General features: G+C 36.1%; 1 protein-coding gene and 1 non-coding gene across 4 annotated transcripts in view; one reads left to right on the top strand and one right to left on the bottom strand.

Annotated features, from left to right (window-relative positions):
- The first annotated feature begins 5,975 nt into the window (after positions 1 to 5,975).
- The window catches only part of RFC3 (replication factor C subunit 3), a 145,103-nt gene continuing 124,935 nt past the window's right edge, over positions 5,976 to 26,143 (top strand). The window contains exons 1-9 of one of the 3 annotated variants that reach the window (XM_030818542.1): positions 5,976 to 6,184; positions 9,056 to 9,193; positions 11,835 to 11,902; positions 13,692 to 13,789; positions 17,751 to 17,932; positions 18,628 to 18,764; positions 19,192 to 19,290; positions 23,160 to 23,229; positions 24,121 to 24,336. In XM_030818542.1, the coding sequence (XP_030674402.1) occupies positions 6,098 to 6,184; positions 9,056 to 9,193; positions 11,835 to 11,902; positions 13,692 to 13,789; positions 17,751 to 17,932; positions 18,628 to 18,764; positions 19,192 to 19,290; positions 23,160 to 23,229; positions 24,121 to 24,312 (1,071 nt within the window). In that variant the 5' untranslated portion in view covers positions 5,976 to 6,097 and the 3' untranslated portion in view covers positions 24,313 to 24,336. Of the gene's footprint in view, positions 6,185 to 9,055; positions 9,194 to 11,834; positions 11,903 to 13,691; positions 13,790 to 17,750; positions 17,933 to 18,627; positions 18,765 to 19,191; positions 19,291 to 23,159; positions 23,230 to 24,120; positions 25,521 to 26,143 lie in introns of those variants that run through there. The other 2 variants (XM_003270259.4, XM_012502063.2) reach the window with 2 other exon arrangements.
- Positions 17,445 to 17,555, bottom strand: LOC115836861. The gene has a single exon (XR_004031853.1). It is a non-coding gene; the product is annotated as a U5 spliceosomal RNA (small nuclear RNA).

Genomic DNA, 26,143 nt, shown 5'->3' with positions numbered 1-26,143 from the left:
ATTTGCTAAAACTAGCATTTATTGGTATAGCTATTCCATTTTATAGAAATATCTACAAAATTGGAATGTTAAGCAATTGTTAAAGATCCTGGGCAAGGTAGGAGTTTCACATAAAAGTGCGAATATTTTAAAGAACTGGGTATTCTTTTTGGCAAAGGCACAGAGAATAATAGCAAAGTGATAGTGTGAGAGCTTGAAGGGCACGGAGAGGTTATCTAGAGCCACCTTGCATTTTGCCGATGAGTCCTTTCAGACCTAGCAGAAAAAGGGACTGGCCCAAAGTTAATCAAAGAGGCAGGGACAAAGCCTGGGCCAGGGTGGAACCTTCTCCTGAGTCCAGGCAGAGAGATTTTTATTACAAAATCCCATGCAAAATCCCTGGGAAATCTGCTCAGAGTTTTAGAATTGTAGAATGTTGAAGCTGGGAAAAAACGGCTGAATCCTGTTACATTACCTGTGAGATAACATGAGGAAACTCCAAAGGAAGGCCAGAAAATCCTTACTAAAACCTAGAAGAGTGTCCAGCGTGTCTCTTCATTGGCCTGTCAGCCCATCTCCTCCTTCCTCCTCCATGGGCACTGCTCTCAGGTCCTGCAAGTCTTTCAGTAGAAGTCCAGCCATTTCCCCACTCAACGACTATGCTGTTTTTGGTCCTTTATCCTAAGATACACTCTCCATCTCTCTTCCTGGCCTATTCTACTGCTCCAGCCTCATTCTAAGTGTTACTTCCTCAAAAAAATCTTTCCTGACTTCCTTGAATAGGTAGGTGGGTCCTCTAGAAATCTTGTTATGAACATTGAAATAAATAACTTTAATATGTGCAGTAGTAGAGACTAGTATTTTCCTCAGATTCACATTGAATTAATCTTTTTAAAAATTTTTTACTTACCTTTCACTTTTATCAAAGTAAAAGAGTCAAAAGTTTCCACAAGTCTTGTTGTAAAAAATGACATCCTCTGCCCCTGGTCTCTGCCCTGACACTTCATGTCTGCTTCCCAGAGAAAACACGTTCTTATTTATTTATTTATTTATTTATTTTTGAGACGAAGTCTCACTCTGTCGCCCAGGCTGGAATGCAGTGGCACGATGTTGGCTCACTGCAACCTCTGCCTCCTGGGTTTAAGCGATTCTCCTGCCTCAGCCTCCTGAGTAGCTGGGATTACAGGCGCCCGCCACCACGTCTGGCTAGTTTTTTATTCTTAGTAGAGACAGGGTTTTCACCATGTTGGCCAGGCTGGTCTTCAACTCCTAACCTCAGGTGATCCACCCGCCTCGGCCTCACAAAGTGCTGGAATTACAGGCGTGAGCCACCGCACCCGGCCAAGAAAATGCTTTCAACTCTTTTTGTGCACATGTGTATGTGTGTGCATGCATGCACACACGTGTATTCTGGTGTCAATTCCATGTTTCTTAATAACATGCTAATACTACTACTTCTTGACTTTGCTTGCTTAGCTGTCAATTTCTTTCTATGGAGATGAGGTCTCACCTCTCATACAATTCCATTCTCACAACTGTACACACTTCCTTTCCTCTCATTTCCCCCTATTTTTATATTATAATTTATTCTTACAGAAATACATAATTTTTTTTTTTTGAAACGGAGTCTTGCTCTGTCACCCCGGCTGGAGTGCAGTGGCATGATCTCGGCTCACTGCAACTTCCACCTTCCTGGTTCAAGTGATACTCCTGCCTCTGCCTCCTCAGTAGTTGGGATTACAGGCGCACGCCACCTTGCCTGGCTAATTTTTGTGTTTTTAGTAGAGACGGGGTTTCACCATGTTGGTCAGGCTGGTCTCAAACTCCTGGCCTCCCAAAGTGCTAGGATTACAGATGTGAGCCACCACGCCCAGCCCATAATGTTTACATTATTTGGATTATGTAAATATTATTCACAGTTGAGCCATATCATATGCTATAAAATTTCCTTTCTCATGTATTATATATTCCTTATGTAGTTAGCCCTCCATATATCCCAGTTCCACATCCACAGAGTCAACTAAACATAGATTGAAAATATTCAGAAAACAACAAAAAATAACAAACCAACAATAAATAATACAAATAAAAAACAATAACAACTATTTACATAGCATTTTCTTTGCATTACTTATTGTAAGTAATTTAGAGATAATTTAAAGTATACAAGATGATGTGTGTAGACTATATGCAGATACTACATCATTTTATATAAGGAATTTGAGCATCCATGGATTTGGTGAGCTGCAGAGGTTCTGGAATCAATTCCTCGTGAACACGGAGGAACAACTCTGTACCTTTTATGTACTCTGCTATTAGTAATTGTCTTGTTTTGTCTTTGACTTAGTGTTTAACACACAGCTTCCTAATTTATTACTAAGCTCTTTTCTATAGGAGTAAATCTCATCTCAGTATGTGCAAGCATATCAGGTATTAATTTTATCTTCTTGAAGACAGTAATCCTCCTGCTTCTGCCTGGACTGGTGGTTTTCCAAGCTTGTTCTGTCTTTGTCGCCTGGGTCATCCTCTCACTTTGCTCCACTCTGGGGTCTCCCGTGTTCAAAGTTTGTCTCTCACAGGCCATAGATTAGTCATATTTCAAACATCAAGATGGTAATAACATCAGTGATGAGAGAAACAAAGACCCAAAGGAATAAAGGCCCTGTCTTTTTATCCCTAGGATATTTAATCACATTTTATGTTTTTAAAGTTTTAATTGTTTTAAAATTTCCTTTTAAACGCTTATGAATGAATATTTTCAGTTTTAACATATTACCTTTTAAGAATGTAGCAAGGGTAATTGAAGATGTGTTAAATATATATCACAGTTAAATCATACAGAAAGTAAAGTGATTTTTTTTTGGTTTCAGAATTGCAGTTGCGTATATAAAAGCGTAAGTAAAATAGGTGGTATGTAATATGCTCAAGTGGAACAATTTATATTTTATGATTTTGAAGATCAACAAGGTGAAATCCACAAAGTTCAGATATGGACTTAACTCCCTGTAACTAGCCATACCAAACAGAATCTCAGCCAAGATTTCTGCAATATTAACAAGCTGATTCTAACATTTATATGAAAATGCAGAGGACAAAAACTGGCAAAGATAATCTTGAATAAGAATAAAAGTGAAACTACCAGAAACCAAGACCTATTATAAGGCTATAGTAATCAAGACAGTGTGGTACCTGTGCATAGATAGACAAATAGATTGATGGAACAAAACAGGGAGTTCAGCAACAAATTTAAGGTCACATGATTTATGACAAGGTGACCCTACAGTACAGTGGATAAAGGTCTTTTTAATAAACACTGCTGGTGTAACTGGATATCCACATGGAAAAAAATGTATCTTGACCCTTTAGACTTTTTTTTGTATGGTGGCATACAAAAAAATAAATTCCAGTTGATTTAAAATCTAAATGTGAGAGCAAAACCATAAAACTTAAAGAAAAACTCACAGAAGAACATCTCCAAGACTTTGGAGTAGGTAAAGATTTTGTAAAACAGTATAAGCTGAACTATATTTAACTTAAGAACTTCTATTTATCAAAAGACACCATTAACCGAGATTAAGGCCAAGCCACATGTAGGAAAAAGATATTTAAAATACATGCATAAAAAGGAAAGAAATTCATAAGAAAAATATAAACAATCTAATAAAAGTAGGCAAAAATATTTGAATAGTCACTTTACAAAAGAATATTCTAATCATTAATAAGATGCTCAACATCATTAATCATTAGGGAAATTAAAATCCTAATGAGATTCCTCCATAAACCTGCCCGAATGAGTAAAATTTAAAAAGGTTGTTGGTTGGTGAAGATGTGGAGAAATTGGAATCTTTTTGCATTGCTCATGGGAATGTAAAGTGGTGCAGCCACTGTGGAAAACGGTATGGCAGTTACTCAAAAAATTAAACTTACAATTACTATATGATTGCCAGGCGTGGTGGCTCGCTACTGTAATCCCAGCACTTTGGGAGGCCGAGGCAGGTGGCTTGTCTGAGCTCAGGAGTTCGAGACCAGCCTGGTCAACATGGTGAAACCCTGTCTCTACTAAAAATACAAAAAATTAGCTGGGCGTGGTAGTGCACACCTGTAACCCTAGCTACTTGGGAGGCTGAGGAGGGAGGATCGCTTGAACCCAGGAGGTGGAGGTTGCAGTGAGCCGAGATCACATCACTGCACTCCAGCCTGGGCTGGACAGAGTGGGACTCCATCTCAAGAAAAAAAAAAAAAGAGCTAAGATACCTAAGGGCCAGAGTCATTAAACATTAAAGTGATTGCAGCTGTAGTTTACCAACCCTGAGGACTTTACTTCCTCTGTAGAAATTTCTCATATCCCATATATTCAAGAGTCTGGAGTAAAATTGCTAAATAAAATATAGGGCACTGGTTACATTTGAATTTCAGATAAACGCTGATTTTTTTTCTCGTATAAGTATGTCCCCGGCAATATTTATTACAATTTCAAATATTGCCAGGGACATACTTATACGAGAAAAAAATCATTTGTAATAAATTTTGCCATAGACATATGAAAAAGCTATCTGAAATTCAAATTTAACTGGACTTCCTGGGCCACCACACTATTTCTCCTTCCTCAGAACCCCCAACAACATTGAAGCACATGTCTTCAACCTCTACCATCAACCACTTCTCCTTATTGAAGTTGTCTGTCATGCTTATGGTCACTCTTGCCAAATCATTGATCATTCTAGCACTTGGTTCTTCTCTTTCTTCCTCTCAGTACTTATTTCCATTATCATTCTTTATGATTATGATATCCACATAGACCACAATTCTGTATCCCTGCTTCTGATTTCCTTTACCTTCTCATTTCAAACACTTCCTCCATTTCAATTCAAAAGGAGAGAAGCATAAAGAAGATGAAGCTTTTTTGCAATATTAAGTAGGGTGGTCAGGGAAGCCTCAGTGAGGAGATAATACTTGAGCCAACATCCTGAAGGAAATGATGGGCCCAACTCTCCTGACGCTGGAGAACCATAGTCGAGGAAGAGGAAACAGTAATTGCAAAGGCCCTGAGGCAGAAGCCTTCCAGGCTTATTATAGAAAGTTTCTCGAGAACAAGGATTAAATCTTATACTTGGTGGTGTGGATAATACCTTACCTGCAGGAGTAATTCATGTAATATGACGATTCATAGAAAAGCATGATAAATTATTGATTAATAAATGAGTAAGAGGCACCTTGGTGAAAGGTTATTAAGTATGTTTGGAAATCATTTCCTGCCTGTAAGACCTTGCAATCAAATGGCAGGACTTAGGGTTCTCAATAATACATAAAAGCATACATTAAATAAGGAGTTAATATTATGTACAATGAATAAAGTGCATTTTGAGAGGCACTATTTGAAGAGAACTTCAAAAGCTGCATATGAGCTTCATATACAGAATATTTTCCTGAGGGGTTCAGATGCTTCCACACATTTTAATTGGAGGGCTGTCAAATATTCTAGACTTAGAATGCATATTAACCACATATCTTCTCCCCTACAGGCCACATCTCGGCAGTTTTTCCATGCTCTTGATTCTTTTGCTTCTAATCCAATAAGAATATTGAGGAATAGAGGTAACAAAGGATAGTGAAGATCAGACGTTTTCAAGCGATTTATCCAATTAAGCTTTATTGGGTACCTGCCAAGTGAGTGAAACCCTGAGATGTATATATTCTAGTGCCGAGGACAGAGTTCCACACCTAGCAGATATTTAGTAAATTTTTGTTTAATGAATTAAGTGAATGAAAGAATGAATAAATGAAAGGAAGTGTCTCCTCTGAGGTATCTGGATGTGAAACCAAGAGGGTCAGAACCACATTTTCAATTCCGCTTGATAATTTCTAGAATATAATAGACGGTGCGAACAAAGAGAAAATAAATAAAGCAGCGAACTTCAGAAGTAGATGGCATCGACGCGGCGGCTGATTTTGTCTGCACACGGCCCCCGTAGCCTTTCCGTCCTAAATCATTTACGTGGCCGCGACCGGTAGTGACGTCACGAGATTTGGAGCTGGCGGGAAAGCTTATCTCTGTTGTGGGGAGGACGCGCGCTCGCGCGGGACTTTCAAGCGTAGGCCCCCGGGAACTCGAGCTGCCATGAGCCTCTGGGTGGACAAGTATCGGCCCTGCTCCTTGGGACGGCTGGACTATCACAAGGAGCAGGCGGCCCAGCTGCGCAACCTGGTGAGTCCGCGGGGGCCGGGAGCGTGGGAGAGGGGAGGCCCCCCGGCTCGGAGTTTCGCGCGCCCCTGAGGAGGAGTGCTTCTCCCGCCCGCATTGGAAGGTGATAAGTCCTATGGAGAAAAATAACACAGGGAAGGGGGAAAAGGTGTGGGAGGCGGGCTTGTATTTTTAAACAAGAAAAGCTCCACTGAGAAGCGGCATCTGAGCCGAGACTTGAGGGAAATTGAAAAGTCATAAATACAGAAATCCGAGCAAAGAGTGGAACAGACAAGAGGGGACAGCAAGTGCAAAATTCCCGGGCAGGGATGTGCACAGCATATTCTAAGAACCTCAGGAGGCCGGTGTAGCCGGTAGTGGTGAACCAGCGGGAAGGGTAATCGGAGATGGCTGTATGTGTTGGGATGGAGTTGGGGGTGCAGACCCAGTCAGTCTCAGAATAAGATGAGAAGCCGTTGGAGCATTTTGAGCGGAGGTGACACCATGTGATTTACTTTCTAGCTGGGTTAAGATTTCTCGATGTCAGTGTTGTTATTTACAAGTAAAGTGTTGTAAATATGTATTTACTCCAAAGATCATTTTAATTCTCAAATAAATTGTATTAGGACGTTCCTGAGATTAGTTTTTTTTTTTTTTTTTTTTTTTTTTTTTTTTTTTTTTGAGACGGAGTTGCGCTCTTGTCGCCCAGGCTGGAATGCAGTGGCGCGGTCTCGGCTCACTGCAACCTCCGCCTCGCGGGTTCAAGCGATTCTCCTGCCTCAGCCTCCCGAGTGCTGGGATTACAGGCGCCCGCCACCACGCCCGGCTAATTTTTGTATTTTTTAGTAGAGACGGGGTTTCATCACGTTGGCCAGGCTGGTCTCGAACTCCCGACCTCAGGTGATCCACCTGCCTCGGCCTCCCGAAGTGCTGGGATTACAGGCGTGAGCCACCGTGCCTGGCTGAGATTAGAGCTTTGTGAAAGATCCTCTCCCCTCTATCCTGATGCCTCTCTGTCTGTTGTAGTTGATAAAAGTGCCTAATGGCAGTATTTTGTGAGAACGAACTGAATCTTCCAGGGAGTAGAGAGTAAAGAAGGATCTTTAGGAGAATAAGTTATTTAGTGTCTGTGGAAGACATTTATCCACTCCTTTTAAGGACCTCAAATTAATATATGATGCTGATGGAAACGTTTTTGCCCAATACCCTGGTTTTCCCTTATCGACCTTTCTTAGATTTACACATACTGTTTAAGTGCTTCTTAAAAATAAGAAATAATAAGAAAAGACTGTACATGTGAAAGTCATTAAACTAGTTGATAGTATTGTGAGATTGAAGGTTTTTCTTGGTCTCTTTATTGATACTGCATGTATACTAATTTAAAATAAATTACTGCAGTATCCATCATTTATAGACAAATTACATTTTCCATCAATAGCTTTGTCTTCAGTTTTCCTAGTCATAGAATACATTTTATTTTCTGTGGCCACTTTTTGTTGTACAGAATTTGCAATGCATATTTTGGACATCAATTTAATATAATGGTCTTATGTGTTAAATTTGCTTTTAAGAAATGTTTACCTGTTTACTCTTTTATTTGCAGCTTAATCAAACTATGAAATATTTAAAGCATAACCCTTATTTTTGATTAGATTGAAGTTTAAAAAACAAAGTCAGTATCTGTGGGACACCTGCCATTTTCCAGGCAGTGTTAGATTGAATAGTTCTTTTCCTTGAGACTTTTCAGTGACAGAGATGGCTGAGTTTACAAAGTATTAAAATTCATTGTAATAAGCGCTTCTCTTAAGATACGTATTCCATTTTTTTCCATTTTTTCAATAATAGTTGTTTACAGAACTTCGCCTTACGAGATTTTACGCTCCTGAGGCTAAGGTCTGTCACCCACTCATCTTTATAGCCTTCATAGCACTGGTTCCCAAACCAGACTGATCATCAGAAACACCTGAAAAGCTTTTGCAACACTCATGATCAGCAGATACTGTTAGTGCCCTACCCAGTCCTCTTGCTTTTAAATGCACACAGACTGACTTCTGACTTCTAACTTTGTACATCTGTACTTTGCCTGAGGGCTTTTCTCTCTGTGACACTCATAGCAGATTTGAAATGCCTGGAATTAATGCTCTTTCTTTTCCCCCATCCACTTTCCTAAGCAGGCTTCAAGAAAGAACTCATCAGAGATAATCATACTGTAGCTTCCCCACCCTTTGGGTGGGTTAACACTCTGGTGGGTGTTTATGTTGGCTTTAAGAGTTTCCCTAGCAGGATCAAACACAGATACCTAGAGGCATTCAACTTGACAACACACTCTTACTGGCTGCCTTGCTTTCTCTGTTTCGCGTCCCCACTCTCCTATGAAGTTTTCGTTTATCTCACAAGTAACCTTCCAAAGAAACCAAATGCACTGAATTGTTATCACAGGGACTGTTTCTAATAGCCTGAAGTAACAAAGGCGTGAATCTCAGAGTAACAGAATCCTAATCTCATGGATAATAGGGTCTATTCATCAGTCAGTCCTTTATTTTAAAAAGTTTTCTAGGAGATTCTGGTAGTCAGGTTTGGGAGTTCCTGCTTTCTAGCATTTAGTTTTGTATCTTGCATGTGCTGTCACGTATATAAGTTATACAAAATTAGTGTCAGGTGAATAGTAAACATTTCAGTATATGTATATATATATATAAAAGATACACAATATTTTGTGTATCTACCCATGAAACTCCAAGTTTTACACATATATAAAAGCTTGGGTGTATCTACTCATGAACTGGGAGTTTCATGGGTAGACACATAAAATATTTGATACTTAAAAAGTAGTTTGGTTCTACCTAGAGCAGTTCAGTTTGACTAGGGAAAAATGCCTTGTTCTTTCTTTTTCAGGTTCAGTGTGGTGACTTTCCTCATCTGTTAGTGTATGGACCATCAGGTGCTGGGAAAAAGACAAGAATTATGTGTATTCTACGTGAACTTTATGGTGTTGGAGTGGAAAAATTGAGAATCGAACATCAGACCATCACAGTAAGCATTTCACTTTGAGGCCCTGAAAGTAATTTATAGCAGGGACTTTCAGTCTTGGTCATATATGTCCCCCCAACTCAGTTGCTTCCTAATGTATGATTTAAATAAGAATCCACAGGTAGTCTTGGCACAGGATTTGAGAGCAACTGATTATGGATCTATTATAACCAGAGCAAAGCCATTTATGTTAGATAGGAAATAAGAGCAACAGAGGGTTTGGGGTAAAATGTAGAGGGTGAGATTAATTTTAGATTACCTAATAAGATAATGTCTTAGCTGAAATTAGAACTCAGGTTTCCAAACTTCATTTTTCTGAGAGCAGTAGTGGGGATGGAAAGAAAGAGAATGATTTTGAGAAAAATGTTAAATATGGTATCAAGTGACTTGGTAAAGAGTGGGCAACTGACTGACTGGGAAAGGAGGCCTGCAACTCTGGGATGTTGAGAGGCTTCCTGTGATCTTGCCCTTGCCAAGATGTCCAGCTTCATACCATGTAGCGCATTTTTATGCTCTTCCATTATGGATGATGTTTAAGATCTAGCTGAAATGTATCCTTCCTTTTCCTACCCCATTAGAATTAACTTTTCTTCTACAACTTGTAGTTTGTACTTTTAATAGTACTTACTTTGTTTTGCTTTGGTTGTAGTAGTTTATACATCTTTTACTTTGACAAGATTGTTTTGACTGTGTGTCGAGAACATATATTCATTTTCATATCCTTCATATCTTCTGGTAAAATGTCTTTACATATTAGGCATTGAAAAAATCATATGCTGAGTGTGGATGGTAGTGCTATAAACAGAATCTTCAGGAAGGTAACTGGGTTTTAGGCTAGTGTTGATTAGCATATATTTAGATACATTGAGTTTGAGATGCTGGTTGTGTGTTGTGGTGGAAATTCTTATAAAATATATAGGGACAAATTTAACAAAAATGGTGTAGATGTGTCAGAAGAAACTAATATCTTATAGAGGGACAATAAACAGCCAATCAAATGGAATGTTGCAGCATGTTCCCAGATGGGAGGCTTAATATTTTAAATTATCTGTTTGCCGCAGGTGACACTATAAATTTCTATGAAATTCGAATTAAAATTCAAGTGGTTGTTACAATTGTATGAAATGATCTTAAAGTCCATCCATATGGAACAGTACATTTCCGAGACTAGCTAAGTCATTATGAAAAAAGATTAGTGAAGTAGGGCTTGTGTTATCATATAGCAAATCATATTGTATGTCTATTGTAAATAAAACAGTATTATATTGGCATGAATATAGAGAATTAGACAAGTGAAACTGGAAAGAGAGCTTATAAATGTGATAGAGGTTCTATTTCAAATCAGTGGAAGTGGATGAGCCAGCAGAGTGTGTCATCATAGCTAGTTATCTATCCAGAGAAAACAAAGTTGAGTCCCTATGACATACAATTTATAGAGATAAATTCCAGATGAATTAAAGACTTAAATGTGAAAATGAAACACTAAATATCTTGGAGTAAAATTTTTTAGACTATATGAATTGCTCCTGGGTCAATAAAACCTTTTGTAGGAAAACATGGAAACTATAGAAGAAAAGTAGATACCTGGATATATGAATTTGAAAAATTGCTATGATAGAAATTTTACATAAAATCAAAAGAAAAAGATTGTCACAAAATATTTGAAAGGATTGTATAAATAAGAGATTTTTACAAATTGGCAACAGAAAGGCAGTCTGGTAGAAAACTGAAAAATAGATTCTTCTGTAACAAATAGTCACAGGAGAAAAATATAAGTGGCATTAAACACATGTAAGGATGTTTGACCTTTGTGATAGTCAAGCAGTGTGAGTCTATTATATACTCACCAAACTGAAAAATTGAAAGGCATGATAAAACCTACTGTAGATGGGGAATGTTGGGGAAGAGTGTTGCCGGTGGAAAAGTGAATTATTAAACTGTTTTATGAAGCAGACTGGTCAATACATACACACATACACACACGTATGATATTAAAGTTAGAAAACACATTCCCTTCAATCCAGAAAACTGGGAATCTCTTACATAGAAATGAAAGCAGTATATGCAACATATGTACAAAGATGTTAATTGTGGAATTGCTTGAGTTCAGAAAACAAAATGTCCATCAGTATGACCAGCTTTGGAACATGCCATAGGTTGGTTGTGTGACTATAACACTGTGCCAGTTGTCGGAGAGGGATTGCCAAGATATATAAAGTAGGAAAAGCAAAACACAGAGACGTGTATGATTTGGTTTTTTTCATTTTTATTTTTTACAAGAAACATTGACACTCCATGAAAATATATTTGTGTATGTTTATTTTTGTGTTAACATGGAAAAAACTGAAAGGAACAGATCCTTTGCAATGATCTGTATTTCAGGTGGTATACAGATTTGGTTTGGGGATTTATGGAAATAAGGAAAAGAAAAAAGTAGTCACAATAAAACAGGATGTGTGATTGACCCAATTTATATAAAAACATGTTTATCTGCACATTGAGAAAAGAGTGGGATTAACAAAGTTAAAACATGAATGGTGGTTATCTCGAGTTTTACTTTGTATAATAAAAGGAAAACCAATGAAAATACGAAAGAGTGGGGAAATAGGCAATAAATAAATGTTAAAAATATCTTTGTCCACAGACTCCATCTAAAAAAAAAATTGAAATTAGCACCATTGCAAGTAACTACCACCTTGAAGTTAATCCTAGGTAAGTTACTACTATATAGAAATTAAGCATTTTTAGAGAAATTGGTTTTGGGCTTTCTTTTTTTTAAAAGATTGAAACCCTTTTTTGAAATAAATTGATATGTGTGGAAGCACAGTTTATAAAACAGATTAAAGTGGAGCTGCCCTGCTTGAAATGGGATCTTAGAGCCCTTCCCATTTTGCCTTCTGTGTCAAATAATTTCAACAATATATTTACTTTTTCTAGCTCTAGGGAGCTCATTGATACACACACAGTACATGTATTGTCAGTAAATTTTTGTTAATTATGTTGGCTCATTCATGAGCAGTGTGTCTAAAAAGTTTACAGTGTTTGGAGTAAATATTTCAGAAATTGACTTTGGGTTGCCAAATCTTTCTTTGTCACTCTCTTTGTTTAAATTTCTTGATTAGAGGCATTATAATAGTTCACCAACCAATATCTTTATTCTCTATACCATGCAATAATAAGATTAGGAACTTGTTGGAGAGGCATTGAAAACTCGTGCAATAGCTGTTAAGTATTAAGTGGTGTAGAAATGATTCTGGGAGCTAAATTGGGTAAGCTGCTATGATCGGTGGGGCTGTATGAGTTCTTAAAGGAGAACAGAATTGAGGATATTGTCAGGCATCCTCAACATGGGCAATGGCACAGAGGCAAGAGTGAACATCCATTTCAGGGAGAGCGAGGAGACTGAATGGAGCAGGAGGAATAGCATTACAAGCTAATGTGTATGTTGTTTTCAGTAGCAGGCAGTTCGTAAGAAGCTTTACCTGTATTACTACATTTAATCCTTAAAACAACCCTAACAGATAGGTAATATTATTTTCTCTAGGCGTCTCAAAGAAAACGAAGAGAAATAAGGTTGTTGGGAATGGGTTTGATCATAGAAACAAAGGGAGTGTTAATTCCAGAGACAAATGGAGAATGTTTTGGATTCTTGGCTAGGAAAATGATGGGAAGAGCAACACTGCAGGTATATTGATCTATAATAATAGTGGTGACTTGGGAAAACTTAGTGGCTGTTTGAGAAAATAAAGTTAACTGCTTTGACCTGTTTTTCTCATTGTGAGTTCTTCTGAAGCATAGATAACCAATTGGAGAATAAGCCGATTGCTTTCGGGATGATTGAAATTAACATTCATTCAGCCTAAATTGACTTCTCTTGGTTTGAGAGGTCCTTGACTGAAGTGCCAAAGCAATAATATTGGTGTAAATGACAGATCAATACCTATACTAAGTCATCAGTTTACGGAGTTTTGACTTTGTGTCTTAAACTCAATTTGCTTATCTCATTGCTTTACTGAGTCTCTGAATCAGTTTCATTCTAGTGCTGGGAGCAGATTTCTCTTTGTTCTCTCTTAGATCTTTGCTCTTTTAGGGATGTGGAAGAGGAATAGGGATTGAATTTCTGTTTCAAAGAGTTATTTTTTGTATTTTCAACAATTATAGATAGTTGAGAAATTAGCTATAATTAGGTATTAATTTTCTGTAGTCAGTACAGAAGTGTCAAACTATTTGCTAAACTGTTACCTAATTATTAGTAGTTGCTCTTTTTATGTTAACAGTAAACAATGTAAGAACATGTTTAGTGTTTTCAGTGATGTTAATCCAATTGGCATATTGTTAGTATTTTTAATGACCCTAAAACTTTTTACTTTTAAAGGGCTTATAATTATAGTTAGGTGATATTAATTTTGATTAAAATTTTGACCACTTAAGAACTTCAACATTTTCCTTATAATAACAATATTAAGGGCATACTATATACCATTATTTTTGTTTTGTGTAGTGATGCTGGAAATAGTGACCGAGTAGTCATTCAGGAGATGTTGAAAACAGTGGCACAATCACAGCAACTTGAAACAAACTCTCAAAGGGATTTTAAAGGTAGGTGATCAAAAGACTGCTTTTTATGAAGCTGCCTAGCGTTAGTGCTCTTTTTTTTTTTTTTTTTTTTTTTTTTTTTGAGTTATGAAAGTGAACAAGAGAGAAGCATGATCTCTGGGCTCCTGGGAGTTTATAGTCTAATGGAATTGAATTTTATGTGAAAGAGGATTATTTGTGCCATCCATTTGATATTTTAGAACAAGATGAATAAAAATACGTGATTTAAAATCAGAAATTACATGATTTTAAAATAACTGTTCTTATGACCCAAGTCATATGTTCATTATCAAATATTTAGATAAAAAAGAAAATAGTATCAGCTATATTCCCACCATCCAGAGACAACTACTATTAACAGTTTAGACTTTACCTTCCAGGCATTTTTTCTATGTATATGGATACATTCTTACTGGTGAAATTTTTGTGATAATAAGTATGCCATCATTTAATGCTTTTGATGTATTTTGCCAAATTCTCTATCTGAAAGAGTGTATAGATTTATACTACCAATAGCAGTGTTTGGGAGTGCTCATTTCTCCGTGACATTTACCAACACTGAAGATAATTCGTTTTAATCTTTGTCGGTTTGAGTGGAGAAGATAGTGTTTTGTTCTTCTTTAGTGAGTGTGATAAATTTTTCCTTTGTTTATTGCTCATTTTTATTGTTTTGTGAATTCCCTGTACATATTCTCAGCTGATTTCTTTCCTCAGTCTCCATATTTCAGAATAAATTTACATTTATGAATTTATTTTTTGCTGTTATATATGGAGTCTTATATTTTCTGAATGTTTTATATATGTGAGTTACTAACATTCTACTTTTATATCTTGCTATGTTATTAAATTCTCTTACTGTTTGTAATTGTCTTTTGATAGTTTCTCTGAGTTTTTTTTAGATGTATATTCATATAATCTGTAAATTATTTTTCCTTTTTCCAATTTTTATGGCTCTAAATACTTTTTCTTCTCTAATTATGTTGGCCAACCCTCCAATAGTGTGCTTAATAGTAATAGAGATAGCAGATGTCCATGTCATGACTCTGGAAGGAAAGCCTTAGTGTTTCCCCATAATTAATTGCTGGATTTTGGTCTGAGGTATATATATTTGATCATGGTAAGAAAATATTCTCAAGTTCCTATTTTATTGAGTGTCTTTAACATAAATGTGTGTTAAATATTGTCTGATGCTTATTTTTCATCCATGAATGTGCTTTTATGATTTTTCTTTAGTTCATTAATATCATAGGTTATATTACTGAATTTTCTAATATTAAAACTTTTGCTAGGCACAGTGGCTCATGCTAGTAATCCCAGCTTTGGGAGGCTGAAGCAGGAGGATTGCTTAAGCCCAGGAATTCAAGGTTGCAGTGAGCTGTGATTGCACTACTGTACTCTAGCCCGGGTGACAGAGCAAGACTGTATCTCTAACAAAAGGCAAAACAAAACTGTCCTGCATTTCTAGAGTAAACATCACTTATCATGTTGAATTCGCTGTTTTCTGCCTACCAAGTACTGCTTAGTCACTGTTTCAAACATCACTATACAAAATAATGATATGTATATGTAAATATAGGAAATATTGTGCCATTATCCTCAATCTGTTATTAATATTGAGAAATGTTGAACATCAGTTATTATAAGAAATTTAGTTGAAATTTAAAATTTTAATCAAAATTAATAATACCTAATTACAATTACAAACCTTTAAAAGTGAAATGTTGTAGGGTCATTAAAAATACGAACAATATTTTACCACCCAATTACAGTTGAATTAACCTATTCTTACATGAAGCTTACTGTTACTTAAAAAGAACAATAACTATTAATTAACAGTTTAGGAAATACTTTGACTCTTTCATATCCATAAAGATGTTATTCTGCTCCTCTGCTCATCTTTCCTGCATAACTGTTTAAATTTGGCCATGATCCTTTTGTGTTGGTCATTTTGTTAAAAGTAAAGTGAATTTTCCTGTACTTAGGAAGGAGAGGAAGGCCAGAGTTTTTTCTAGGTCTGGGGCTCTGCAGCTACCTCTTGTATTATTTTTACAAAGTGATAAAAAATATATGACACTTTACTTGGGGCCAGGAGTTTGAAACCAACAACACCCGGTCTTGCCAAAGGGAAAAAAAAAAAAAAATTAGGCTCATGCCTGTAGTCTTAGCTACTTGGGAACTGAGATGGGAAGATTGCTTGAACCCAGGAGTTTGGGATTACAGTGAGCCGTGATCAAGCTACTGCACTCCTGGGTGACAGAGTGAGACCCTGTCTCTAAAAAAATAAAATAAAAAAATAAAGTAAATAAATGACCTTGCGTTCTGAGCTTTATTCCCTATCTTATTTTTTGTCACCTTTATTGGGATTCTTTCCTTTGTCTCTCTTTTACCTGTTGTCAATTTGGTCTGGGATTTCTTCTCGTTGTGGAGCATTGTCTTAGCCTCGAACTCCTGTCCTCAGGCCATCCTCCTAGCTCGGCTACTCACAGTGCTGGGATTACAGGCATAAGCCACTGCACCAGCCACAGCCACCTGGAACATTGTCTTAGAAGGGAGCTTCATTTTGGTATTCTCAGAGTCTACTGTTCTGTCAAACCTTACTGCATCAGGGTTCCCTTGCTCTCACCCATAAATTGGGCTCTGTTGAATCTCCCACCTCGGTAAGATTGCTGCTTTCTTTGAGACAGTATCTCACTGTGTTGCAACAAGCTAGAGTGCAGTGGTGCCATCACAGTTTACTGCAGCCTTGACCTCCTGGGCTCAAGTAATCCTCCCACTTTAGTCTCCTGGGACTACAGGCACACACCACCATGCCCGGCAATGTTTTGTATTTTTGTAGATGTGGGGTTTTGCTATGTTGCCCAGGCTAGTGTTGAATTCTTGGGCTCAAGGGATCTGCCTTCCTCAGCCTCCCAAAATGTTGGGATTACAGGCAGATTACAGGCATGAGCCACTGTGCCTGGCCAACTGCTGCTTTCAAATTGGCCCCACCAGGGTTTCTAGTATGTTCCCGTGGGCGATTTTGAGCTTTTCCTGTCATAAAGTCTGTCAAAATCTTCCTCCCACACCGTTGCTGATACTATGTGGGCCTTTCCAGTTTTAGTTGCTTGTTCTCACTTGCTCATGTTTGGGGTTCTTGGGTAAAGCTTGTTGCCTGGTTTCTGTATAATGTTCATGGGTTCTTTGTCTTAGAATCTTTAGTTGTTCTGTTTATTTTTATGAGGCAGATCTAAATACTACATGCTGCCAGTTCATCTTCTAGAAATAATTTGTTAATATAATGAAAAATACAATACTGGATTCAGTTTCTGTCTATACATTATTCCTGAACTATGTTAAGGCTGATCTGTGATTGTGGTCAGATGGAATCTTACTTTATGGTGGCCAGATATCTTTATGCCTTGTTGCCTACATCTCTTGCACCACTGTTTTCCAAAATCTATTCCTTGGAATTTAATATTTTAGATTAAGGTGTACCACAGAAATATGCTGCTGAGTAAAGTTATTTTGGGGAAATGCAGCACAGTACTTCCTTGTCTTGGTAAATTTTAGTGCATATAAATAAAGGTTGCAATGACTTCTACTACAAAGTGACCTTTTAACTTCATTTAGCCTGGTGTTTCTTGGTCTTGTTTGATTATAGATTCTTTTTTTTTTACTAGCCCTGCCAATGCAAGGTCTCACAATATTAAAAACTCAGAGCTGTTCTTCTCTATAGAAGTCTTTAGTAAAAGGCGAAAGATTTATATGATCTGAAGAGAAACTGGAGTATGGTTGTAGAGTTTTAAAATAAAAAATAAAGTAATTTTACCATACTTATAACTTTAATTTATCTTTGCCAATGGGAAGAGTAGTATATCAGGCTTATTATTTAGGATTTCACCCTGGATAATGAGAAGGAAGAAAGAGACAAGTTAAAGTTTGAGTGAACTCAAGTTAAAGTTTATTTTGTTTCTCTTTGACTCAGTGGTATTATTGACAGAAGTTGACAAACTCACCAAAGATGCTCAGCATGCCTTGCGAAGAACCATGGAAAAATATATGTCTACCTGCAGATTGATCTTGTGCTGCAATTCTACATCTAAAGTGATCCCACCTATTCGTAGTAGGTGCTTGGCGGTTCGTGTGCCTGCTCCCAGCATTGAAGATGTAGGTCAAGTTACACTTTTCTGAAAAATAAATCAGTTCAGATTCTCTGAATACTGTATGCTTGTTATTAAAGAAGGGAAGCATATCAGTAATTCAAGAGCATCTACAGACCTGGATGCAAAGCATTAATATATGAACAAACCAAAGCATATGGTTGTAAATACCAGATGCCAATATATAGAAAGTGTTTTTCCCTTTAAACCGTCTTTACCTTGAACAAGTAGGTATTACGAATTCTACTAAACTAGGTAAGGGCTAGTTATTTACTGTCTTCTTTCTCAAGCTGATTTAGTTGGCTATAAGGAGGCTGGAATATTGAGGAAATAGATTTTACACAGAGATGATGTGGGAATACCTAGTCCCTAGGAAGGGAATTAAAGTTAGTATGAAATAACATTAATATGAATATATATACATAGATATATTTTTCCTCTATCATTCTTAACAGCCATCAGCAAAAATTATGATTCCTCATATTAAATATCTTTCCTGCTTTTAATAGATTTTGGGAGATTTCATGCAAAGTAGGGATAATATGTAACATTGTGTTAGATGCAGAGTGGTAAGTTACTTTTAGTGTAAGTTTCACTTATAAGAATTTTGAGAGTAATACAGTTATAAAGGTCTAGGAAGATATCAACAGAAATTAATCTGCTTTTTAATGGATTGCCCATTTTTGTTAATTTTATTTGTAGATTTGCCACGTGTTATCTACTGTGTGCAAGAAGGAAGGTCTAAATCTTCCTTCACAACTGGCTCATAGACTTGCAGAGAAGTCTTGTAGAAATCTCAGAAAAGCCCTGCTTATGTGTGAAGCCTGCAGAGTGCAACAGTGAGTGGAAGGCGTAGTTACATTCTAGGACTTCGGCCCCCAACGTTTTTGGCACCAGGGACCAGTTTTGTGGAAGACAGTTTTTCCATGGATTGGGCAGGGGTGGGGGATGGTTTCAGGATGAAATTGTTCTACCTCAGATTATTAAGCATTCGATTTTCATGTGGAACGTGCAACCTAGATCCCTTGCATAAGCAGTTCACAGTACGGCTCGCGCTCCTGTGAGAAGCTGATACCATCACTGCTCTGACAGGAGGCGGAACTCAGGCCATAATGCTGGCCTATCCGCTGCTCACCTCCTGCTGTGCAGCCCGGTTCCTAACGGCACACACCAGTGGTTGGGGACTCCTGTTTTAGGACATCAGCACACTTCTGTTTAACTTCTTGTGTTCTGTTTAACTTCTTGTGTTGTCTTTTTGTCGTGTAGATATCCTTTTACTGCAGATCAAGAAATCCCTGAGACAGATTGGGAGGTGTATCTGAGGGAGACTGCAAATGCTATTGTCAGTCAGCAAACTCCACAAAGGTACCAGTATAAAATGATGACAGTAAAGGTTTCATTATCAAGATGTCATGGGACACATATTAACTATTTTTTGCTAATACCGTGTCATTCTGAATTATAATTAAATCCTGAATCTATGTATTAACCTTTTAAGGAAAATGTAGCATTTAACTTCAGAAAGTAAGTGGTTCAGAATAGTTGGTGTGTGATATTATGGCTTTTATTAAGCTGTAATATCATGGCTTACTTGTGATCATGTAAAAGTGGAATTTATATTAATTTTAATTTTCCTTTTAGGATCGCAGATTACTTAACATACAACCCAAAGCTACAGATAATGTGGGTAGCTTTCTAGTAAAGGACAATGTAAAACTTGGTAATTGGTGATGCGTCACATGCTGGAAAGACACCAGACTAGAAGTCAGACTTCTAGTTCTTGTCGTGAACTCCTAGCTAAGTGTTCTTGATCAGATAACTTCATTTTAGAGTTTTATCTTCATTTGTATATTGAAGATATTATTATTGCCTCACCAAGGGTACTTGTGCCTTTGTTGTAAAGAGCAAAAGAGTTATTAATGGTTTGAAAACTAAAAAACCCTGTGCTTATAGGTGACCATGCGTTCTACTAAGGATAGCATTATGTATATACCATTTTTACTCAGGAAGTATTTTTTGACACATTTGCTGCAAAATTGTTTCCATTACTTCTGTAGGTCTATTATTGGTAGGTTGACCATTCTGAAAATACCTCAGCCGCTAGTTGTTTGACTTATGGCAGCTTTGATTGAGAAACACAGTTTGCTTTCCTCCAAATAAACAATGATGATGTTAAGGCTCACTAACTTTGGAGAGTATGGAGAAGGTTCCTCAGACTTGGCTAAAGCACAGTCTCATATCCTTGTTGGCTTTCTGAACTGAGAAATGATCTTTGGACCTTACAGAGGGTAGTTGGTCATTTTAGGGTTCAGAATAGACTGAGTTCAGTCTATAGACTGAATAGACTGCAACCAATAGAGCTTACTCTTCCTTGGTCTAATGAAAATAATAGAGGAATATGCCATGTTTCTCCTTTTGATGATACATCTGATGAATTCTAATTTTTGTAAGAAATTCTTCAAAAGTATTGTAACATGTATTCCCTGGTTACCATATAGATTGGTGGAGGTGGATAGTGAATCATACATAGTGACTACTTAGTATTTCATTTAAGTTTGCTTTGAATTCTCAGAATTCAATTATTTTAGTTGAAGAAATTGATAGTTTTCTCCAAGAAGTACCAAATGTTATAAGTAGTCTCATTAGAAAAGAAACTTCATCTTTAGGAAAAATATGTTCATTTTATTTTGTAAAATGTTGATTATCAATAAAGAGACCTCACCGTTTAAAGAGATAAAATTCAAATAAAGCATGTCTTAGGTGCCTTTTACTTTTATAAAATATTTCTACACTGAAGATGACTTTCTTGTTTTTGTTCTGATATTAAAGAAGAAAAATTGATAGTAGTAGAACTTACCTACTTTTAAGGGATTTAGGTACTTGATGTTGTAATGTTTGATAATTACCACATGCATTTTTAAAACTGTTTGATTATTCCTTTGCTTAATTCTTCTAGCTGCTATTACAAACTTCTTCTGGTTTTCCTAACACATTTTGACGGCTTATAAATGAACTTGTGCAAGAATAGGTGCTCCTGTTTCCTGTTCAACCTAACAATTGTAGGAATTGATACCATTGTGCTACATAAAAAGAAATTTTGCTCAATTCCAGAAAGCCTTGGGGCTGGCCAGAAATCCTGGAAGTCTGGTATCTTTCTGATCACTGGGCTACACAATCGCAAATGATTACTTCTGATTTCTGACTCCTTTGTCTTGCTGGAATATTTGTGGTCTTGATTTTTCATTTGATCTCTCTTAGAACAGTCATAATTTTCTAATTTGAATAGCAGCTAATTCATGAATGATTATGTCAGCTCTTACACCATGTTATTTAATTGATGTAACACACCTATGCAAAAAATATTAACTTTTTAGATAAAAAATAAAACCCTGACGTTTATGGAGATTAAGTAACTTGTTCAGGGACATTCCATTATTATAATAGAGACAGTTCTAGGATACCCATGTTTCTCTGACAGAAGAGTTTGTACTCTTAATCACTTGTAAGCTATTAGGAAATAATGACACAGACATGGTAAATGTAGAATATATTAATTTTGTAAAACAGTAATATTAGAAGTTAACTCAAGGCTAACACAAGATGTGTGTTAACATGTATGCACTACACACAGTATAGTTACTTCAGTTGTATAGGTAACTACATCCTGAATCAACTTTTCAGAGATAAGCTATATGCATATATTAAAATACTTTCATACCATATGAAATTATTTTTATGATTCATGCTTTAATAATCAAGTTTTATTCTTGGGATGTCAGAGAAATCACAGGCTTTTGAATCAGGCCTGAATTCAAATGCTGGCTCAAATACATGAGTCTTGATGGAAGCCTGACCTTTCTGAACTTCAGGTTTGTTTCAGTAAAAGAGCATCATTGCGGTGGGGAATTAATAATGTATTGCAGTGAACCTAGTACAGAATTAAGGTGTTAAATACTTTCATAGACATTGGAAAGGGTGTGGACTTAGGAGTAAGAAAGATAGATCTGTGTTAAATCATGCTTTGCTGTGGTCAGTTTTGTCAGTTACTTAAACTATCTGGGCCTTAGTTTTTTCATCTGAAATAAATGAGCTAGTGTAAGTACTGAGTTAAATTATTTGTTTCAAGTGTTACACATAGCAGGTGCCCCAGAAATGCTAGTTCCTTTTTTTTTTTTCCCCACTTTTTTTTAAGATTTAATGTGCCAGGGCTTCATATTCCTGACATCTTAGGATTGACTTCTGCTTTTTAAGAATTCTTATAAATCACTACCTGGATTTATCTGAAGTATGGAACATCTGTACTGTTTTATATATATATATATATACACACACACATATATATACACACACATATATATAAATATATTTAAATATATAAGATATATTTTTATATATAAATATATATAAATCTGTACTGTAAAAGTTCAGAAGTTTTTTCCCTTTTAGATATGTATATTTGGAACTTTCTCTCTCTCTTTTTTTTTTTTTTTTTTTTCTATTTTAAAACATCATATGTACATTTCCCTCCTCTTCCCCTTTCCCTCCCTAGAATATGAGATGGGCCTAGAATGAAGGACTCAGAGGTTTGAATGTTCCTATTCACTTAGCCTGTTTCCGTGCTTACCTGTAAACCTTTGTGCCGCCCCTTTTATGACAGGGACAGCTCTGTATCCCTTCCATATTGCCTTTTTACTGTGCAATCTAGGCAGTGGCATTATATTACATTTCATGTGTATATTATCTTTTGTCACCTATGTAATTGACTGTTTCATCTTTTCATGACCATTTTCTGGATGTTTCAGGTATCTATCTGGAGAAAAGAAAAACATATTTCTTGACATGTCATTAAAGTTTGTTAAATTCCATGGTGTGAATAAGCTCAACCCTTGCTATTCATGAAGTCTCAATTTCTATCTGGTATTTTCATGGTATTTCAATATAATTAGGAACCCTGAATATAGACATCTCATTTTAAAAGAGTTCTGAAAATGTTCTGTTTCAAAAATAAACTGAAGTTAGGAGAAGCCTCTGTATATTTATCCTAAGTATGATAAACTGTTTAAGAAACAGTTATTATTTCTTACTGGATTGTTTGTTAATTCATAAAGTTAGTTCATAAAGTTAATTCTGTATTGGATTGTTTGTTAATTCATAAAGTAAAACCATACAGTGGGAACTTAGAAAAATTACCCCTTATTTTCTTCACAAAATATCAATTACTTTGTTTTATGTAGGCTCCTTGAAGTTCGTGGAAGGCTGTATGAGCTTCTAACTCATTGTATTCCTCCTGAGATAATAATGAAGGTAACCCAATTTCAGATCTTGAACTTTTTACTGCTATAAAATTTGGACACTGGGTGTGTGATCATAGGGCTTTTTGCAGTATCAAGATATCACCTCTTTCTCTTCAGCTCATTAATTGCACGTATTTACTGAACCTCTGTTGTGTGCCAGGCACTATTAGAGGAATGCTGAAGAAAAGAAAGGAGGGCCTGCCTAAAGTGAAGTTATATTCTAGTGGTGTGAAAAGGAGAACAAATAAAGAAGTAAGAGAATTTCAGAGTGTTGTAAGTGCTGTAAAGAAAATACCAAGGTGCAGGGATGATGATGGAGGGTGGGGCTACAAAGAAAAAAGTGAAGGTCCACCCTTCCGTTTTCACAAAGGTAACCACTTTTAACAGACCTCTTTTCTATTCACGTAGAAACAAGTACGTGTATATATGTGGTTTCACAAAACTTCTCAGTTTTCTACGCTTTAATATGGATGTTGTGTCATGACCATATGTATAGATTTACTTTGTTCTGTTAATGGATGAATGGTTTTCTGTTGTGTGACCGTAACATAGTTTTTCTGAACATGACCTCCATTGGTGGAACTTTAGGTTGTCTACAAATTATTATTGTTATTATAAATAGTGCTGCAGAAAGCATCCTTACACTTATATCCTTGCACCTTGTGCAGTTAAATATTTGGAATTTAGAATGTGGTTGATACCCACCACATTTTTACGTCACGGAAAAAGTACCCAAAGTTTTCTCTTTTGGATGAAGGTCGTTGATTCACATAAAAAATTAAAGATCTCACATATATAAAAGAGAGTATGTTTAACTTTAGTCTTTCTGTGAATGGGAGAAATAAGGCATACTTAGCTGTTTTTATTAATGATTTTTAAATTACTGATTATTTTTCTTTAGGGCCTTCTCTCAGAACTGTTACATAATTGTGATGGACAACTGAAAGGGGAGGTGGCCCAAATGGCAGCTTATTATGAACATCGTCTACAGCTGGGTAGCAAAGCCATTTATCACTTGGAAGCGTTTGTGGCCAAATTCATGGCACTTTATAAGAAGTTCATGGAGGATGGATTGGAAGGCATGATGTTCTGACTTCTATCAGTTATTCTTGCAAAGATTTCTCAGTATCAGTATTTACATATAGCTTATTTTAAAAGAGCTGTGGGTAAATTAACTGTACTTAATCATGTCGTATTTGTGGGTTTTTTTGGTAATAACTTCTCTGTGAACTATTAATCATCCTCTAAGTTAAATAGTTGCTCCTATACTATTGAAGTGTGTAGTTTTGTACATAACTTAGAGACTTTAGAGTCTAAGAAAATGATTTTAATTTACTTTAAACATGTGTTATTCAAGTATTCATTGTTGATCCTCCTACTCTCTTCCATCTAATCTCTCACCTGCTAAAGGAGATTTACACATTAGAAAGCAAAGATTATTTTCATTTATCCAGATGACCATTTTCTGCCACAGGTAACATGATTGTGTGACACGTCATTATATTTAATTCTAGTTTCTCTCAATGAATAATTGTATATTTGTAGGAAATGTAAGAATTCATTCTGAAACATAATTCTTGGCATGGACAAAATTGCAGATACCATTTCTGTTGAGGCTGCAGATTTCCAACTTTTATTTCAGTGGTTCAGATTAGTATTAGGTTGGTACTAAGAAATAAGCATGTTTTCACTAATTTAAGTACTTGAGACTCTTGAAGAAAATTCAGAATGAAGTTCTGGAGAAAGGTATGTTACTGTAGTAGTTACTCTTTGAACAGGTTTTGTGTTTTGTCATTAGCTCTGCCCTTTTTAATTAAATATTTCGGTTCATGGACCAAAGGGTTTACTTGGCAAATTTGTGTGACAGACTCCGAACAATTCCTTTACTATGACGTATGATTTATAAAATAAAATATACCCATTTTAAGGGTACAGTTTGATTTTTGACCAGTGAAACAACGATCCCAATCAAGGTATAGATGCCATCACCCCAAAAAGTTCCCTCCATATCCCTTTGCAGTCAGTTCATCCCTACCCTGGCCCAGATGATCACTGATTTTGTCATTATAGATGAGTTTTGCCAGTTCAAGAATTTAATGGAATCAGATATTGTAAGCATTCTTTTGTAGTACTTCATTCTCTCTCATTATTGAGATTCATCCATATTGTTGAATGTTTCACCTAGTTTATGTTTATTGTTCAGTATTTTTATATATACTTTTAAAGCCTATTCACTTGTTGATGGATCTTTGGTTTGTTTCCAGGTTTGGTTATTATGAATAAAGTTGCTGTGAATACTTACATGTAAGCCTGTTTGTGGACAGGTTTTTATTTGTCTTGAGTAACTACATAACAGTGCAATGACTGGGCATACAATATTGTAAACATTAACTTTTAAAAAGTTGCTAAACTTTCCTAAAGTTGTATTACTTTACACTTCTACCAGCAATATAAGAGAATTCCTGTTGTTCCTATAGTATTGACTTTCTATGTTGTTGTCCATTTATATTTTATTACTTTTTCTTCTACTTTTTCCCTCTACTTATTTTTCTAGGTTATGAACTTGGAAATTTAGATAATTAACTTTAGACTATTCTTTTCTAATATAATTTAAAGTTGTAAATTTCACCCTGAGTACTGATTAAGCTTTTTAACATTCTCCTACAAATGTTGATATTTTAGGTTTTCATTTCTACCTAGTTCAAACTTGTCTGATTTCACTTGTGATTTTTTTTTTAACCCAACGGATTACTTGGAATTGTGTTGTTCAATTTCCAAAGTCCTTAGGGATTTTCCAAATATATTTTTACACCTCCTCTGTCTTTCTTAGTTTTTAGTCTTTCACTGAGAGAAATATTAAAATCTTCCTCTATAATTATGCATCTGTCTAATTCAGTTGTTTTGGACTTCATGCATTTTGAAGA

Source organism: Nomascus leucogenys, chromosome 9 (assembly GCF_006542625.1).
Source record: "Nomascus leucogenys isolate Asia chromosome 9, Asia_NLE_v1, whole genome shotgun sequence".
Lineage (NCBI taxonomy): Eukaryota > Metazoa > Chordata > Mammalia > Primates > Hylobatidae > Nomascus > Nomascus leucogenys.
The sequence above is the reverse complement of the archived record's forward strand: the minus strand, read 5'-3'. Positions and strand labels throughout refer to the sequence as shown.